The 19,023-nt window shown below is 39.6% G+C and overlaps 1 protein-coding gene and 1 long non-coding RNA gene across 3 annotated transcripts; both read left to right on the forward strand.

The window, feature by feature from the left end:
- Positions 1-323: 323 nt before the first annotated feature.
- Positions 324-6,898, forward strand: LOC127500040 (cytochrome P450 1A1). Its single transcript, XM_051870910.1, has 7 exons — positions 324-482; positions 1,111-1,994; positions 3,405-3,531; positions 3,612-3,701; positions 3,840-3,963; positions 4,076-4,162; positions 5,952-6,898. Exons 2-7 carry the CDS (start codon positions 1,161-1,163, stop codon positions 6,262-6,264), a joined length of 1,575 nt encoding a protein of 524 aa, XP_051726870.1. The 5' UTR covers positions 324-482; positions 1,111-1,160; the 3' UTR covers positions 6,265-6,898.
- Positions 6,899-7,304: 406 nt separating this feature from the next.
- On the forward strand, positions 7,305-18,400 carry LOC127499286 (uncharacterized). Of its 2 annotated transcripts, none has more exons than XR_007926093.1 (3): positions 7,305-8,012; positions 8,102-8,219; positions 11,380-13,955. It is a non-coding gene; the product is annotated as an uncharacterized LOC127499286 (long non-coding RNA). The 2 variants fall into 2 exon arrangements; XR_007926092.1 differs by lacking the exon at positions 11,380-13,955 and adding an exon at positions 13,970-18,400 and having other exon boundaries at positions 7,307-8,012.
- Positions 18,401-19,023: the final 623 nt, after the last annotated feature.

Raw genomic sequence — 19,023 nt, forward strand, 5'->3', positions numbered from 1 at the left:
ATATGTATGTGTATAAAATTATATATATATAATTTTAATTATATAATATATAACTTAAACATGCTGAATATATATATTTAAATATATATATACAATATCTACAATATGATTTGACAATATTTTTTGTTATATATATATATATATATATATATATATTTATATATATATAAAACAAAAAAATATTGTCAAATCATATCAGATATTGTAGAAACGCAAGAGAACTCATGAATTACTCACGCAGTTTTTCCTCCGTTACTGTCGCGATGAGAGATCGATCAGTAATGAAATGTCACTCAAATCACTGATTCTCTCATTCACAGCCTCCAACTCTTCGTGACGTCACGTGATGAGCAGCCAATCGCGACGCGCTCTTCTCTATAAAGGTTTGCCCGCTGGACTCCTCAGCACTCCTCAGCAGCTAATTGACTCTGGATAGACAGAATCAGACGAGAAGAGGGGAAATATTCGTCCGATCGCTCTGTGTAAGTCAGATGGCAATGCCTCTTTTTTCAGACAATATTTGATCATATGTGCAGATGTCATTTTACATTTTTCTTTACAAATCTCTTTAGTTTATACTTGTTTTACACAATATTGTTGTTCATTGACTGGTGTGCATGATCAAAATGCTTTTTTAGAGTTTTCAGAACTAAATATAACCACTTTCTTTATATATATATATATATATATATATATATATATATATATATATATATATATATATGAATAATTTATTGATTGACTACTGCTTATGGTCCTTTATTCAGACAGTTTTCAGAGGTAAATATGAAGTGTATGAGTGTATTATAGGACACTGGCTGAACGAAGGTGTGTGTGTGTGTGTGTGTCTCATGGGCTCTGACCTTGAGACGAATCACTCCACGTGTAGTTTATCATTAATGGATTTTGCGAAATACAAATAAGCACGCAATGTGCATTGGTTAAACTGCTGTTAGTTGCATGCATGAACTAAGAAAGCTCATGCAAACACATGCAGGTTGCAGAAAGACACACCTTCTTCTTTTTTAGTATCATTCATCCAAGAAGTGCTACTACATTATTTCTCTCTCTCTCAGTCAGACTTATTTATATCTCTCTTGTTTCGTGCAGGAAACCTGTTCACCGTCTGCAAAGATTACTGAGGGAAACTGAAGACAGCGATGCCTCTAACGGTTCTTCCCCTGTTGGGCCCGATCTCTGTGTCCGAGAGCCTGGTGGCCATCATCACCATATGTGTGGTGTATCTGCTCATGCGCCTCATGCGCACGAAGATTCCCGAGGGGCTCCAGAAGCTGCCGGGGCCGAAGCCTCTTCCAATCATCGGGAATGTGCTGGAGGTGGGAAGCAACCCTCATCTGAGCCTGACCGCCATGAGTAAGTGCTACGGCCCCGTCTTCCAGGTCCAGATCGGCATGCGTCCCGTGGTGGTGCTCAGCAGAAATGACGTGATCCGTCAGGCTCTACTCAAACAGGGCGATGAGTTCTCCGGGCGTCCGGATCTGTACAGCACAAGGTTCATCAGCAATGGCAAGAGTCTGGCCTTCAGCACGGATCAGGTGGGAGTGTGGAGCGCCCGGCGGAAGCTGGCCCTGAGCGCCCTGCGGACCTTCTCTACGGTGCCGAGCTCCGAGTATTCCTGCGCTCTCGAGGAGCACATCAGCAAAGAGGGGCTCTATCTGATCGAGCGTCTTCACACCGTCATGAAGGCCGACGGGAGCTTCGACCCTTTCCGCCACATTGTGGTGTCCGTGGCCAACGTGATCTGCGGAATATGCTTCGGCCGGCGCTACAGCCACGACGACGACGAGCTGGTGGGATTGGTCAACCTGAGCGACGAGTTCGGGAAGATCGTGGGAAGTGGAAACCCTGCGGACTTCATCCCTTTCCTGCGCATCCTTCCCAGCACAACAATGAAGAAGTTTGTGGCCATCAACGCTCGCTTCAGCAAATTAGTGCAGAAGATCGTCAACGAACATTATGACTCCTTCGACAAGGTGGGTTGCGTTTGTCCGTCAGCTCGGTTTTTGTTTTCATACAGTACAGATTGTTTCAAAGCAGCTTCACAGTAATAAACCGGAAAATAACAGAATCAATGATTCAAACTTCAAATATGAGACACATTCAGATTCTCTAAAAAGACAATAGAGTCATTATTCTGATCAGTTTAGTTCAATGTTGATTCAGTTTAGTTCAATAACTGTGTCCAGTGCTCGGTAGATTACAAATTACTGATTCCAAATTACATGACAAAAATTGTAGAAATGTAAATCGTAATCTGTTACATTACACATTTAAGGTAATGTAATCTGACTACTTTTAGATTACTTTTGACCTAACTCAATTATAACATTGTTTTGAATAGGACAAGACAGAGCAGGTTAATTTTGATATGAAACAAAGTCTCAGCTTTCAAATTTTGTCATTTTTTTTTTTTTAAAGAAATTCAAACAATACCATTTTGTGGCTCTTTAATGTGTGGTGACAGATCGCTGCAGCGGAACCAATGTCACTTCACTCGGCGGCCATCTTAGAAACGTCTCTCGGTCATGCGAGTGCAGCTCCTATCTCTTTGAATGGGGAAACATCAAATTCTCCAAAGCTGTTTGCCAAACTTTCGATTAAATTTCATATTTGAAATCACCAATGAAATCTGACAACAACTGTCTCATATATTTAGTTTCTAAACGCTCGAATCATGACAAAACCGGCATTTTTCAGGCTAGATCAAGCTAATGCGCATGCGCGGTCCTATGCGCGAGGCTTTCTTTCTTCTAACGGCCGCTGCAGTGACGCGATTACTTTACCAATCGGTGATTGGCTCTTATTTAGAAGGCGGGACTTATTCTGCCATATTGCGCGTTGCACTTTCTCCCATTCAAAACAATACGAGTGCGCCGTCTTTCTGTATATAGTCTTTGTTATAACGCGAAATAAACATGAATGAACATCAGATTTTATGTTGTTTCTACCACGAAAATACGTCAGTACATACCATTTTTCAAGTTCAAGTCCACCGAAGGTAATCTACTAACTCTCCTGTCTGGTTTGTTTGTTGGACAAAATGGCGGATTCGGCATTATGCCTGTCAATCAAACTCCTGGCGAAGGGTGAATTCCATAAACTGAAAATGTATAAGCAGGAGGCTTTTTTGGAAAGGAAATTTTAAAAGATAAAAAAAGTAGTAGTAGAGCGAATCAATGAATTATGAATAATTTACTGCCATTGTAAGAATAACATGTAATCAATAAAAAAGTAACTGTAGTCTGATTACAAGAATTTTAAAACATAATATAATGTAATTACAAGTAATTTACATACATGTAATGTCAATGTTGCAAACTTCATCAGTTTTGAAAATAAAAAGCGCTGGCTGTGAAGCTCAATTGATGTGAAATGTGTTTCAGAACAACATTCGTGACATCACTGATTCCCTCATCGAACACTGTGAAGACCGCAAGCTGGACGAGAACTCAAACGTCCAAGTGTCCGATGAGAAGATTGTGGGGATCGTCAATGACCTCTTCGGAGCGGGTGAGTGCTGGGAAAACCAGATGATTTCCTGCCGCTGGCGTCTGGATGATGCTGAATTAAGTGCGTCTGTGTTTCGACAGGTTTCGACACCATCAGCACGGCTCTGTCCTGGGCTGTCGTCTATCTAGTGGCCTACCCTGAGATCCAGGAGCGACTGCAGAGAGAGCTGAGTGAGTCTGTCCTCCCCTAAACATAAACGGATCATAAAACACCAATGCCACCAATAGTTCTGAATCTCCATGAGACTGTGTTGCTGCAGCTGGCTTTAAATCCTTTCAATCTGACTAATGGCATTATAATCTTTCTAGATGAAAAGATCGGAATGGATCGTACGCCGCGTTTGTCCGACAGAACGAACCTGCCGTACCTCGAGGCCTTCATCCTGGAGATCTTCCGTCATTCCTCGTTCCTTCCGTTCACCATTCCTCACTGGTGAGTGGAAAACGGCATGATGAACGTATAAAAGAAAACCACATGTGAATCCAGGTAACGGAGATGGATGTTTGTAAACAAAAAGTTGACTGCTTGTGTTTTTGTCTTTCAGTACGTCTAAAGACACGTCGCTCAATGGATATTTCATTCCCAAAGACACCTGTGTGTTCGTAAACCAGTGGCAGGTCAACCATGACCCGTAAGTTTCTCATAATGAGTTAAATGTGTCTGATAGACGTTGTAAGGAGTCGTTCGAGACGCATTTAGAGTACCATGGTACTACTGTGGGTTTTTAACAAAAAAGTACTGTGGCGGTACCATGGTACAGTGATTTTAAATATATTTAATTTTATACTTACTTTTAAATGTATTTAATTAAGCAAACAATAATAATAGATTTTTTTAATAAATAAATAATACATTTTTTACATATATTTTTCTACATATTTTCCTAAATACATATAGTATAATATATTAGTATACTGTGGCAGGGTTTTTTTGCACAGTTGCCACAAAAGTTTATAGAAAAACATGTAAAATTAACTAATAAAAAAAGATTAATATTTATAGATAATATTTAGAGATATAAAAAGATGATAATTAAATAGATTAAAATTAATAGTAAATAAAAATAAATGTTAGATAAATATTAGCAAACAATAAAAACTGATTAAAATAAATAAAATAAAATATATATAAATAAATGAATAAAAATGCATTTTCTTTTTTCTAATAATATTTTAAACTGGTGTAATATATTAGTATACTGTGGCAGAATTATGGTACAATGATGTATTAGGGGGAAATACTATGGTACTTTTAAATATATTGAAATGGTACTCCATCCATGGTACTTCCAAGAATACCATAGTACATGTCTAAAATACCATGGTGCTTTTTTGCTAGTGCCACAAAAGTTTAGAGAAAAAGATGTAAAAATGTAAAAAATAAATAATAAAAAAGAAATTAATAGATAATATTTAAAGATATAAAAAGATAAAAATTAAATAGATTAAAATAAATAGTAAGTAAAAATTACAAATTAGCAAGCAATAAAAATGGATTAAAAAAAAAAATAAGAAACAGATTTAAAGCATTAGTTCACTTTCATATAAAAATGTCCTGATAATTTACTCTCCTCCATGTCATCCAAGATGTTCATGTCTTTCTTTCTTCAGTCGAAAAGAAATTAAGGAAAACATTCCAGGATTTTTCTCCATATAGTGGACTTCACTGGGGTTCAACGGGTTGAAGGTCCGAATGTCAGTTTCAGTGCAGCTTCAAAGAGCTCTACATGATCCCAGATGAGGAATAAGAGTCTTATCTAGAGAAACCATCGGACATTTTCTAAAAAAATGTAAATGTATATGCTTTATATAAACACATGATCGCCTTCCAAGTGCTTCCGCCAAAACCGTACTTTCGTATTCTTCAAAAAGCTCAAGCTTTATGTCCTACACCTTCCCTATTCAACTTACGGAAAAAATGTAACTGGTGCTGCGTTCATTTCGTAAGTCATTTGTTTATATAGAGCATATTTACATTTTTTAGAAAATGTCCGATGGTTTCTCTAGATAAGACTCTTATTCCTCGTCTGGGATCATGTAGAGCTCTTTGAAGCTGCACTGAAACTGACATTTGGACCTTCAACCCGTTGAATATGGAGAAAAATCCTGGAATGTTTTCCTCAAAAACCTTCATTTCTTTTCCACTGAAGAAAGAAAGATATAAACATCTTGGATGACATGGAGGTGAATAAATTATCAGGAAAATTTTATATGAAAGTGAACTAATCCTTTAACTAAATAAAAAAAAAAAAAAAATGAACAAGGGCAATGTGGGGAAAAAGCAAAGTCTAGAGACACGTTTTTTAAAAGTTGAACTTGAACGGTGTCATTGGTCAAACACGTCTGTCTAGGGAATGTTTACATGGAAAAACAATGGAAAAGCAGCACAGTTGAAGCTGAACCTTCTGTCTCTTCTCTCAGGGAACTGTGGAAAGATCCGTCAAGCTTCAACCCAGACCGGTTCCTCACCGCGGACGGTACGGACCTCAACAAGATAGAAGGAGAGAAGGTGCTGGTGTTCGGCCTGGGGAAGCGGCGCTGCATCGGAGAGTCCATCGGACGAGCCGAGGTCTTCCTGTTCCTGGCCATCCTGCTCCAGAGGTTAAAGTTCAGCGGGAAGCCCGGAGAAATGCTGGACATGACGCCGGAGTACGGGCTGACCATGAAGCACAAGCGCTGTCTGCTGCGGGTCACACCGCAACCCGGCTTCGAGCTCTGCAGTTACACGTCATGATCTGGGCGGAAGGTCGTCAGAGTTTGAGCTGGAATCCGCAGCGCTGTCGGCTTGAGTGGAAAGCCGGCCATCAGCTCGCAATGCCAAATATTTGAAAGATGTTTGTATCAGTTCTGATGCATCTGGTGCAGTTATTTCAGAGTCTTCATCACCTCTATCATGTACATACATCTCTGTTCTCAGTGCAGATGCACGTCTGTATGGGTTCATGCTGATGCTGATAACATATTTGTGCTTCCAGATATAGTGCCGAGATAAGAGTCTCTCAATCCAGTGCCTTCTGTTCTCATAAGCTCAATGCTGGACCTCACACACACTGAAGCTAGTTTCTGTTCGATTACTATCCCAAAATGTGATCCACGTGTAAATATACAGCCATGTGCCTGATCTTAAGTTTGTACAGATTTTTTTTTTTTTGTAATTATCAAGGTGCTTCTGGACATTTAATATTATTCTCCATCAAATTTTCCTCCCTGAAACTCTTTATCAGGTTCTTGCATAATGAAGGATTTTAACGTCTGAAGTACAACAATAAATAATTCCTGCAAATGTGCTCTCATATCAACTCTGCCAGCAGTTGCAATGTTTTTGCATAACATATTTATGATTGCTATAATAAAACATTTATTGTGAATGTCTGTCTTTATCTGTCTCTGTTTAAGGATCAAACACATCATTAACTTTGTAGAGATAATCGAATATGTATTTAAAAATCAAGACTGATAAATAATGGATTCAGATGCAGAATAATGACCATTATCTACAAAGATAACCATCGAAAAACATGGTTTTATGGAGCAAACACGTTATTATTATCGATGTATCATGTGTCTCAGCCACAGTATTTTATGAAACACGTTCAAATGCTCGCGGGTCGTGACGTCATCGAGGCGCGACAGCTAATAAACAAACAAACAAACAAACAAACAAATATACACAGTAGTTTTAAACCGATAGAAAACAAACACAAACTGCTTTAAACAACTTACTCACTGGAACTAGGTAATCGACTGGTTGTTTTATTTGAGGATGATTTATTAGTAATCTGAGGTGACCAATATGAGATCATAAACATGAAAACGAACATTTAAACATCGTTATTTCTCCGACTGAAAACATTTCCTGGATTAATCACACAATCACACATACATGCTGGGGTTTAACAAAAGTACTGTGGCGATACCATTGTACAGAGATTTTAAATATATTCAAATTAAATACATTTAATATAATGTATAAATTAAGCAAACATAACAAATTATTAAATTAAATAATAAAAATAGTTTTAAACAAATAAATAAATAAAAATACATTTGATAGTACAGTAGCTACCATAGTAGAAAAAAAAAACCATTATATTTTCCTAATAAATATTTTAAATTGGTCTAGTTTTCAAACGGGTGTCTGTGGAAAAGTCTAGAAAAAGACTAAAAAAAAAATAAAAATAAATGAATAAAAAATGTAAAAATAGTTATTAATCTATTCAATTGATTAAAGTAAATGTAAAAAATTTTTTTATTAAAATTAAGATAGATGCCTTGTAAATAGAGGTCCCTCACATGTGAGGAGGATCAAGTATGCTTTAAAGCCTAAGAATATCATGCGAGTATTTTGAAATATGTTATGATACCGTCTCCGCACTGTCATGGTATGGTCATGATGATGATGATGATGTCACTTCCTGTTGTCCAGGATCAGGTGGGGATCATGGCTGAAGACTGTTTGGTGTCCATTAACTGCAGGTTTAGGTGTGTTTCAGGGTCGGCGTTGGACACAAACTGCCAGACCATTAAGTTAAATGATTATGAGTATTATAAATTCTCCCTCTTTCACGCAGTGCGTTGGACATCGAGGAGCTGAAGGTTCTTGAGAGGAAGTGGCAGAGGAATCAGCCTTCATCATCCTCATCATCATCATTACCTGACAGAAACGGCCTGTTACGCTGCTGAGCGAAGGTGAGAAATCCTCATGTGGCGTGGAAAGCAGAACATAAGAAGTTAGTGTGACAGACACAGGTCATCTGTGTGGACACACACTGAATCACATGACCTGGATCACAGCGGGCATGTCTGAAGTGTCTGTTCACCATGAGCTGAATTATTGTGGTCAGTGAAGGGCAAACATAAACCATGATGGTCACCATTACGAGTTTGTGAACATTTGTCAGCATGTCGTTCCAGATCTTTATGACATCCTTTCTTCTGTGGAACACAAACGCAGATCTTTCGATGCATGTCTCGTGTTGTTTTGTTCGTACACTGTTCAGGCTTTCTGCAGTGTTGTTTGGTTCCCAGAATTCTTCAGAATATGTTCTTTTATGTTCCACTGAAGACAGAAAGTCATTCAGGTCTGGAACGACATGAGAGCGAGTAAATGATGACAGAATGAGTGAATGAATGTGATTGACAGCTCTAAATCAGTCTAAATGTTTCCCAATCACTCAAAACACACTCAGAAAACTGAGAAATTAACTATTCTGTTCTATTCTATTTTTATTCTGTTCTGTTCTATTCTATTCCATTGTATTGTATTGTATTCTATTTTATTCTGTTCTATTTTCATTCTATTTTATTATATTCTGTTTTGTTCTATTGTATTCTGCTCTATTTTATTCTGTACTATTTTTGCTCTATTCTGTTCTATTTTATTCTAATCTGTTTTATTCTATTATATTATATTCTATTCCATTGTATTCTACTGTATTTTATTCTGTATTATTTTGTTCTATTCTATTCTGTCCTACGCTATTCTATTTTATTCTGCACTATTTTACTCTGCTCTGTTCTATTCTATTCTATACTGTACTATTTTGTTCTATTCTGTGGTATTCTGTTCTATTTTGTTCTGTTTTATTCTGTACTATTTTTGTTCTTTTCTATCCTGTTTTGCTTTGTTCTATCCTATTCTATTTTATTCTCTTCTATTCTATTCCATTCTATTGTATTCCATTCCTTTCTATTCTACTGTATTTTATTCTGTACTATTTTGTTCTATTCTGTTCTATTCTATTGTATTCTGTTCCATTTTATTCTTTACTATTTTCATTCTATTCTGTTTTATTCTATTTTGATCTGTTCTGTTCTATTCTATTCCATTCTATTCTCTTCTATTCTATTCTAGTGTATTTTATTCTGTACTACTTTTGTTATATTCTGTTCTATTTTATTCTAATCTATTTTATTCTATTCTATTCCATTCTATTGTACTCCAATCTATTCTACTGTATTTTATTCTGTACTATTTTTACTCTATTTTGTTCTGTTCTATTTTATTCTATTCTATTCCACTCTATTGTATTCCATTCTATTCTTCTCTACTGTATTTTATTCTGTATTATTTTGTTCTATTATATTCTGTTCTATTCTATTCCGTTCTATTGTATTCTGTTCTATTTTATTCTGTACTATTTTTGTTATTCTGTTCTGTTTTATTCTATTATGTTCTATTTTATTTCTAATCTATTTCATTCTCTGCTATTCTATTTCATTGTTCTATTTTTATTCCTTTATTCTGTACTATTTTTGTTCTGTTCTATTTTATTCTATTCTATTCCATTAAATTCTATTGTATTCTATTGTATTCTATTCTATTTTTTTCTATTATATTCTATTTTAATTCTAATCTATTTCATTCTCTGCTATTCTATTTCATTCTATTGTATTCCATTGTATTCTACTGTATTTTATTCTTTACTGTTTTGTTCTATTCTGTTCTGTTCTATTGTATTGTATTTTGTTCTATTTTTATTCCTTTATTCTGTACTATTTTTGTTCTATCTGTTCTATTTTATTCTATTCTATTCCATTAAATTCTATTTTATTCTATTCTATTGTATTCTATTCTATTTTATTCTGTAATATTTTTTTACTATATTATGTTCTATTTTATTCTATTCTATTCCATTAAATTCTATTGTATTCTGTTCTATTCTATTGTATTCTATTCTATTTTATTCTATTATGTTCTATTTTAATTCTAATCTATTTCATTCTCTGCTATTCTATTTCATTCTATTGTATTCCATTGTATTCGACTGTATTTTATTCTTTACTGTTTTGTTCTATTCTGTTCTGTTCTATTGTATTGTATTTTGTTCTATTTTTATTCCTTTATTCTGTAATATTTTTTTTACTATATTATGTTCGATTCTATTGTATTCTGTACTATTTTTGTTCTCTTGTCTTCTCTTCCATTCTTTTGTATTCTACTGTATTTTATTTTGTACTATTTTGTTCTATTCTGCTCTATTTTATTCTATTGTATTCTGTTCTATTTTATTCTTCATTCAGGTTCTATAAGTTAGATTTTTTAATGCACTGCCAACATTTTCACTGACCCCATGAAAATTCTAAATATTATTTGTGCAACATACTGATAATAAGTGTTTTTCGTTTCTCGTTTACATCGTGTACTTGATTATGATGTTCATTTGGAGTAACAGCTGTAGATGACGGAGCCGAATCAGTGTGTGAATCACAGAGCCTCCCTCCATCACATGAGATGCAATTCAACACCACTTCAAATGAGCTTTGTGTTCATTTACAATCCAGATATTCCTGTTGAAGTGCAGAAATATAATCTAGCGTGGGTCGAGAGGCATTCAGAGGTCACATGATCCACCATTACTATCATCCGCGGCTCGTTAGACACTCTGTTATTATAGAGGCGATTAATGAGTGAGGAAGATTAAAGCCGTCGGTGTTCATTTACAAGCCGGTGGACTTTTGAACAGGCAGTGTTTGGTGACCTTTGGCATCAGGCAGATCCTGTAGTATAATATGCTTTACAACACTGTTCGTTCCCTGCAGAGCAATTCCCAGGCATTTCCAGGAACTTTTCCTGAATGGCAGATTGACCGGCGGTTATCAGCGCTGCTGCAGCATTGTGTCACGCTGCCGTCTGGCATCTTCGGTGGCATTTCCTCTGCTGATAGTGCGCGACCTCTGCAGATTCCCATAGCGTGCTAGAGGCCTATACTAAAGTTCCTCTTTATAATATGCGTGTGACTAAGATCAATAAACAGCGCCCCCTCCCCTCCTGAAGAAGAGGTTACGCAAGACTAGTTTACGTGCCTCTATCCCCTTCTCTCTTTCTTTTTCCTTCTTTCATTCTCAGCACAGGAAATTCCCCACAACAGGAAGTGAGTCCCGGCGTGCCGGTGAGGGCAGAAGATATTGATTGAGAAGGCGGTTCACCTTTTTTGGGTGTAATCTCTCCCCTCGCGGGCTGCTGGCCAACAGCTAATGCTCAAATTACACGGGGCCGAGGTGCAGACGGACAGGGGCAGGGCCGCTCTTTTCACACGCGATGTTCGGCACCGCTGCTCGCTCCAGGTCCTGCGTACGAAAGCACAAAGGATGTCTAAGGTTAGGTCGGCTTCTTATACGAGGCCCTCTCGGCTTCACAAACCATCCCGTCTGATCCTGCAATGACCTTTATTAGAGCTAATGAAGTTTAGGGATGCAAAAAAAAAAAAAACATGCAACTCATGCAAGTACAGCCACAAGACCTTAATATTTTACACTACCATACTTTTTTATTCAGCAAGGACACATTAAATTGATCAAAAGTGACACTAAAGACATTTATAAAGTTACAAAAGATTCTATTTCGAATAAATGCTGTTCTTTTGAACTTTCTATTCATCAAAGAATCCTGATAAATAAAATGTTTCACAGTTTCCACACAAACATATGAAGCTGTTTTCAACATTGATAATAATCATAAATGTTTCTTGATCATCAAATCATCATATTAGAATGATTTCTGAAGGATCATGTGACACTGAAGACTGGAGTAATGATGCTGAAAATTCAGCTTTGATCACAGGAATAAATTAAACTTTATTATATATTCACATAGAAAACAGCTATTTTACATTTCAATAATATTTCACTGTTTTACTGTATTTTTGATCGGATAAATGCAGCCTTTGTGACTCTTTCAAAAACACAGGTTAAAAGATTAACTTCTGGCAATGACATATGAAAATATATTAATCTTCACCCTGACCCGGTTTAGTGATTCTGTCGCACTAGTCTGTAATCTTGTGGTTCTACTTTCGAAACTGTGTGTATTTCATTGTTTCTTCTGCCTCCATTGTAAACTGTTTGAATGTTTTTTGTGGCAAGAGGTTCATTGCGGAATATTCTTCCGTTTTCCAGCTCATAAACGGCCTCTCCTGCCCTCTCTTCACACGCTGATTGCTTTGCACATCTATCTCTCTGTTTCAGAAGCTGGAAGTTTACTTAAGGTGTTTTTTGCCCTTGCCCTAATATTCCTGTCACTTCCTTCCTGTTCTTGATTGGTCGGTGTCAGGTGGGTGTTGTTCTTGGCTGACACTATTTTCCGATTGTCTGTCAATCTCAGTGTGAGAACCTGAGAACGTTTCCACTGCAACCTGAACAAATGTCACGACGCCTCCTCTGGCCCACGATTTCTCCAGTATCGATCGAGAAACTCTAGTGTGATTTACTGTAAACTCATTTTAGGCTGGTAATATGTCATGTGTTTGTGTTTACATAGAGAGAGATGATGTCATGTGTGGTGATACTAGTAATGCCAAGTTCACGCTGCAAAATTATACTTTCATTCATCAAGGACACATTAAATTCATCAAAAGTGACATTAAAGCCATTTATAATGTTACCAAAAAAATGTGTTTCTAATAAACAATGTTCTATTCATCAAAGAATCCTGCAAAATAAAATCTATGACAGTTTTCTCCAAAATATGAAGCTGTTTTCAACATTGATAATAATCATAAATGTTTCTTGAGCATCAAATCATCATATTAGAATGATTTCTGAAGGATCATGTGACACTGAAGACTGGAGTAATGATGCTGAAAATTCAGAGGAATAAATTACACTTTACTATATATTCACATAGAAAACAGCTATTTTAAATTGTAATAATATTTCCAAATTTTTACTGTATTTTTGATCAAATAAATTCAGCCTTGGTGAGCAGAAGAGACTCTTTCAAAAACATAAAAAAATCTCACTGACCCCAAACTTTACTGTAATTAATTAATAATGTCTCCCCTGAATTTGGATTAAAGCATGTTCCAGATTTGTAGTTTGGTCATGTACGAACTGTCAGGATGGAGATGTTGTGTCGTCATACGGGACATTTGCTGGAAGGATGAGTGGTGATGTCAGCATGAAAGTATAAGGACATTCTGATTGATTTATTAATATTTTTCCTTTCCGAGGAGATTCCGGGGAACTTCCAGCTTTCGATCTCAGCCGTATGTCATGAAATCCGAGCTATTCTTGAGTAACAGTATCAGTAAATCACTGGACTTCTAGTAAGTGGGTGAATCTCACCGAAACCTGCCAACAGCATGTCCGGGTCACATTTCACCCCAAAACCAAAAGAAAAAGCAGTGTGACCAAAAAAAAAAAAAAAAAAAAAAATCTCATTTGCATTACTGTATTGTGACAAAAACAATGACATACTATTATTTATGCATCATAGTAGTGATTAAAATTTAAAAATCATTATATTACAGTCATATTTACTCTAATACAGTTTAAAATTACTGTATTAAAGTAACAAGCATCTAATAAGAAACTCAGAAGGCATGTAGACGATTATCTTAATGAGAATTGGTGGATAAATGAGTTTAATTGTCCTGAAATTAATGTCACAATGGAAAAAATCATAATGGTAATTTTCCATTTTTCTCTTTTGATTTTAGGGTCAAATGTGGCCTGGACGTTGTCTTCGTGAGATTCACACTGTTATCTAATGAACGGGCCGTTATCAGAGGAGGCTGAAGATCTAATCTGGACGCTGCAGAATGTGCTTACATAAACCCAACATCAGAGATCACTAGTGTTAATTGGTTATTTGATTGATTAGGCAGGGCGCGTGGGGACGAGTTGTGATGGTGTGTGTGTGTCTCAGAGCGAGTGTGAGTACGTGACAGCGTGTGTCGGATGCCGTGTCTTGCGTGAGAGCGCGGCGCGGCTGGCACTGACTGAGACACTGGCGTGCGAGAGCGTGTTAGCGTGAGAGCTCAGCTGGGTTGGGGCTGAACACCAGGTTTTTCCAGTTTTTTTGTTCCTGAGCCTCTTTTTTTGTTTTTGCTTTGTTTGAGCATGCATTTGTACACAAGTGTATCGGCACAGCGCTATCCTGATCTCTGCAGAGAGACACCGATCGCTCGCACGCGGAGAGCGCCTCACGCAGCAGGAGACGCCCCGTTACTGATGCTGCGATGCTGGGAAAGCGTCTGCTCTGCGTAACGGGATTCAGGCCTGTTGGGATGTAGGCCATGGGATACACCTTACCTGGAAGAGATTGTGTAATCAGACACGAACTGTTGTCATTCTGATCTTTCTGACAAAGTTGAATCACAGGTTGATGCTCAATGGACCCTTCTCACGTTTCCAGCTTTCTCAGTAGCAGAAGTCATCATAGTTGTGTAAACATCTATAGTGGTAACGGAAACTACAGCATTTTTGAAAATGGCAAAAGAAAAATCCATGATAGTGTGTCTATGACTTTCCAAAAGAGGAAAACAATATCGAGAGATTTATTACATGAGAATGTCCACAACACGTTACTCATGAGAGCCGCATGCAGACGACTTGATTGTTTTCAGTACTGAAAAATTATATTTAGAATTGTTATTTCTTCTGATGTTGCAGTGCGTTTTCTGTACATGACACTGCCTTAAAGGGTTAGTTCTGTCATTAATTACTCAAGACCTTCGTTTTGGTCTTCTGGAGATGAGGATTCGGCTGCGTTGCGCCCTTTGGGGAGAGCAATGTTGTTCGAGTCCGATTCAGAGCTGATGGCTATGCTTTCCCGGGCTGCCGTGAGCGTCGGCCTCGAGTGGAACCCTCCACCGTGTCCCGAACTCCTCATAGCTGGACGATTGGTATCTTCCTGGAAGTGCATGACGAGGTAACAAAGTCATGGAAGGCACCTTTTTCTGCTTGAAGCCGCTCCTGAACCCCCTCTGCTCTCACTAGCCTTGATGGCGGGGCGGCCAAAAGGTACGTGGAGATCCCTCAGGTGGAGCGTGCAGTTGTGGTGCAGTTTTGCCCGCAAAATGCTCCCACCTGGCAGGGTCGCCCACGTCTCCCATCCAGGGCCTGTAAGTTCTCGGCTGCTCTCGCGGCCAAGGCTTACGGCTCTGCTGGACAGGCTGCCTCTGCCCTGCATGCCATGGTGTTCCTGCAGGTCTACCAGGCGTCCAGGAGTGACATCTGCGGCTTAACCTGGCTGGGATAAGGGAAGCCGACAAAGATCGCTTTCTTGACTCTCCCAGGCTGGCCTCTTTGGTGACGCCGCCAAGACCTTTGCCCAGCAGTTCTCGACAGTACAGAAGCGATAGCTAGTGGCAGCCCCTCCGCCTGCTCATTGCCAAGGGTGCAGCCTCCACCTCCACTCCCGTACGGCCACAGCAGCAGCCGTCACCCAGGCCACAACTTGGAACAGGCTGCAGGAAGTAAACGGCACCCGTATCAGGCCCCGCCAGACCCTCCAAGCGTCAAGGCGAAGCGGAGTTCCTGAGACGGGCCACCCAGAGATGAGGAATTCTGCTCTTCAGGAGACGGTGAGGGCACCGCTCCTTTCCCCGGTGGAGGTTCTGGGCAGAGAATCCTTGGTTGAGTTTGTTTGAGTTTCTTTTGTGTTCCGCCACTGGTCCCACATTTGATAAAAAAGAGCAATTTCCTCATTCTCTGGGTCCAAAGAGGGCGAGGCTGACAGTGAGCGACGCTATGCATTGCTGCTCTCAGCCCCCTCTTTCATCACCAGCATGCAGCTGGATGCGGTTCAAGGACAACACCTTCTCACGCACCCCCTGCCAAACCGTGGAGACAGGTAAGTGTTGCACTGCACACTCAGACCCCACTCCGGGACACTCTCCCTTCCAGGTCGGGTCCCTGTCCTCCACCTCAATGCCCTACCATGGGTACGTCTGTGGTTCCTTTGGTCCCGCTGGTTTGGTTGCTGGGAGCCTGGTTAGCGCTTCCTAGCCCGTCACGCTGGCTCATTCGGCTCATTTGTTTCACCTCAGTGGCTAATGTAGAGGCCCCTGTCCTGCATGCAGAGATCGCAGTCCTCCTGGCGAAGGACGCGATAGAGCCGGTCCCTCCAGCCGACATGTGGTCAGGGTTTTACAGCTCCTACTTCATTGTCCCCAACAAGAGTGGTGAGTTACGGCCAATCTTGGATCTGCATGTTTTGAATCAGGTCCTTCACAAGCTTTCGTTCAAAATGTTAATGCAGAAACGCCTTTTCCAATGCGTTCGCTCCCTAGATTGGTTTGCAGCGACCAACCTGAAGGACGCATAATTTCATGTCTCAATTCTCCCTCGACACAGACCGTTCCTATGCTTTGCGTTCGAGGGATGGGCATACCAATACAAAGTCCGCCCCTTCTGGCTGGTCCTGTCGGCCCACCTCTTTACGAAGGTCGTGGAGGCTGTCTTTACCCCTCTATGGGAAGTGGGTGTTCGCATCCTCAACTATCTCGACGACTGGCTCATTCTTGCCCACTCACCATCTGGGGCTTCAGGTCAACTGGGAAAAGAGCAAACTCTCCCCCGTGGAGAGGATCTCTTTTCTCGATATGGAGTTGGACTCGATCAACATGACAGCGCATCTCACGAATGAGCGTGACCAGTCAGTGCTGAACTGCTTGAATTCGTTCAAGGGCAGGACAGCGGTTCCACTGAAACGATTTCAGAGGCTCCTGGGGCATATGGCATCTCTCAGCCATGGTCACACCGCTCAGTTTGCTTCATATGAGACCGCTTCAGCACTGGCTACACGACCGGGTCCCAAGAGGGGCATGGCACGTTCCGACGCTTCGGAGCAGCTCAGCTCCGTTTGCCGGTCCAGACACGACCCACTGCCAGTTGTTCTATTTCCTGACCGAGGGGTACCTCAGCATGGATGCACTGGCACACAGCTGGCCCCGGGCGTATGCAAGTATGTGTTTCCCCCAGTGAGCCTATTCGCACAGACCCTGTGCAAGGTCAGGGAGGATGAGGAGCAGGTCTTGCTGGATGCACCGGATTGGACCTGGTTCCCAGAACTCATGCTCCTTGCGACAGCCCTTCCCTGGCGGATTCCCCTGAGGAAGGGCCTTCCTTCTCATGGACAGGGCACCATGTGGCATTTATTTTCATTATAGTTATTGTTATATTTATAGTTATCATATAAGTTATGGTTATAGTTATTGTTATAACTATCATTCTTGGTGTAAACGTAAGGGCCAGTTTGAACTTCTTAAAAATGCGTCTCGAGACCCACATTTACTGCCTCCAGCTGTTTTTGAAAGCATTAAGGTCCAGTGTGAACGGCCCTTAATTCTGCCCGATGCTGTCTATGTAGGCAGCTCGCTGTGGTTTGGAATAGATCTCGTGTCTCAGCTCATCTCTCTCATCTTCCAGCTTTCTTGGCAGTCGTGTTGGCGCTGGGACATGTAGTCTGCTGTGATGCTATCAGAGCGGGTGTTGATGAATCCATCATCCACTCCACATCCGCTTCCAGCACTAAATAGGAATGCTGTGTTCGGTTCTAAAAATATCCCAGAGATAAACAATCAGAGAAAATTACCTCCAAAAAGCTGCGTGCCGTTTCCACGTTCACCCGAGCATGGCGTGTCAAGATGGGCTGATAAGGACGTGCTCAGAAAACCACGAGAAACATGAGCGCCACACCCAAGATGGCCGCCAGGTTAACCCTTCAACTTGACACACATAACCAGTGACCTTCACTCTCAGTCCTGTCAGAGCCAGTCTGCGTTTGAGCAATTGACTTGATCAAAAGTGACAGTAAAGACATTTATAATGTTATAAAATACTTTAAATAAATGCTTTCTATTTAAAAATAAAACGTATCACAGTTTCCACAAAGATCTGAATCGCATCACTGTTCCTTCAGCTATCAGACACGTTTCCATATTTGTCACAGATGCATCATTGCTATTTTTGTCATTCCAGATTCAACAGCTTTGTTTTATCTAAAACAACTTACATTGTGTTCAATCTTAACATTTTTTCAATTCATTCATTTTCTGGGAATTGAACTTGTGAGCGCCATGATCTGCTATTTGAGCTAATGGAATCAATATAGTTTTGTGCCTTATTGCTTTTAAAACTACAAATGTTGATGAAAACTAGATCTAGCATAAAAATGAAGGTTAACAGCTGAATGTAGAAATTATTCACTATTAAGAAGTTATTCACCAACAGGCTGATTGTGTAAGATTAAGGCCTCTGAGCCCAAACACTGATCAATAAACCTTCATTAATCACACACTTTCACAGAAACACACACTTATGTACCGACCCTCTGACTGAAGTTCAGCAAATCAGACTCGGAAATTAAACTAGTTCAAACCGGTTAGCATCATTTAACTCAAGAAACGACCCCTGTAAGACAAATACACACACTCACTCACACACTCTCACACACATGTTGCAAAAGAATAACTGGCCCAAAAATTTTTTTGCAGTGTTTTTTTTTTTTTTGCATCATCATTTTGGATCATTTTCTTGTAACCAGTAGCAAGCCAGATTTTTCCAGTCATTTGCTGTCTATTCCTGTCATGTTGTGCATGTTGCTGGGAATCATGGGCCGCAGTGACATCATAATCGGATATCCTTTACTTGCACGAAAGGGAATAAGTCATATTGTGCATCATTCTTTGGCTCACATCTCGCGCGACGCCACCCAGCAGAGAGAGACAAACTCGGAAGACAGACGCATACAGGCTGAACAAGTCTG

The sequence above is a fragment of the Ctenopharyngodon idella genome, chromosome 18, assembly GCF_019924925.1.
Source record: "Ctenopharyngodon idella isolate HZGC_01 chromosome 18, HZGC01, whole genome shotgun sequence".
In the NCBI taxonomy this organism is placed as follows: domain Eukaryota; kingdom Metazoa; phylum Chordata; class Actinopteri; order Cypriniformes; family Xenocyprididae; genus Ctenopharyngodon; species Ctenopharyngodon idella.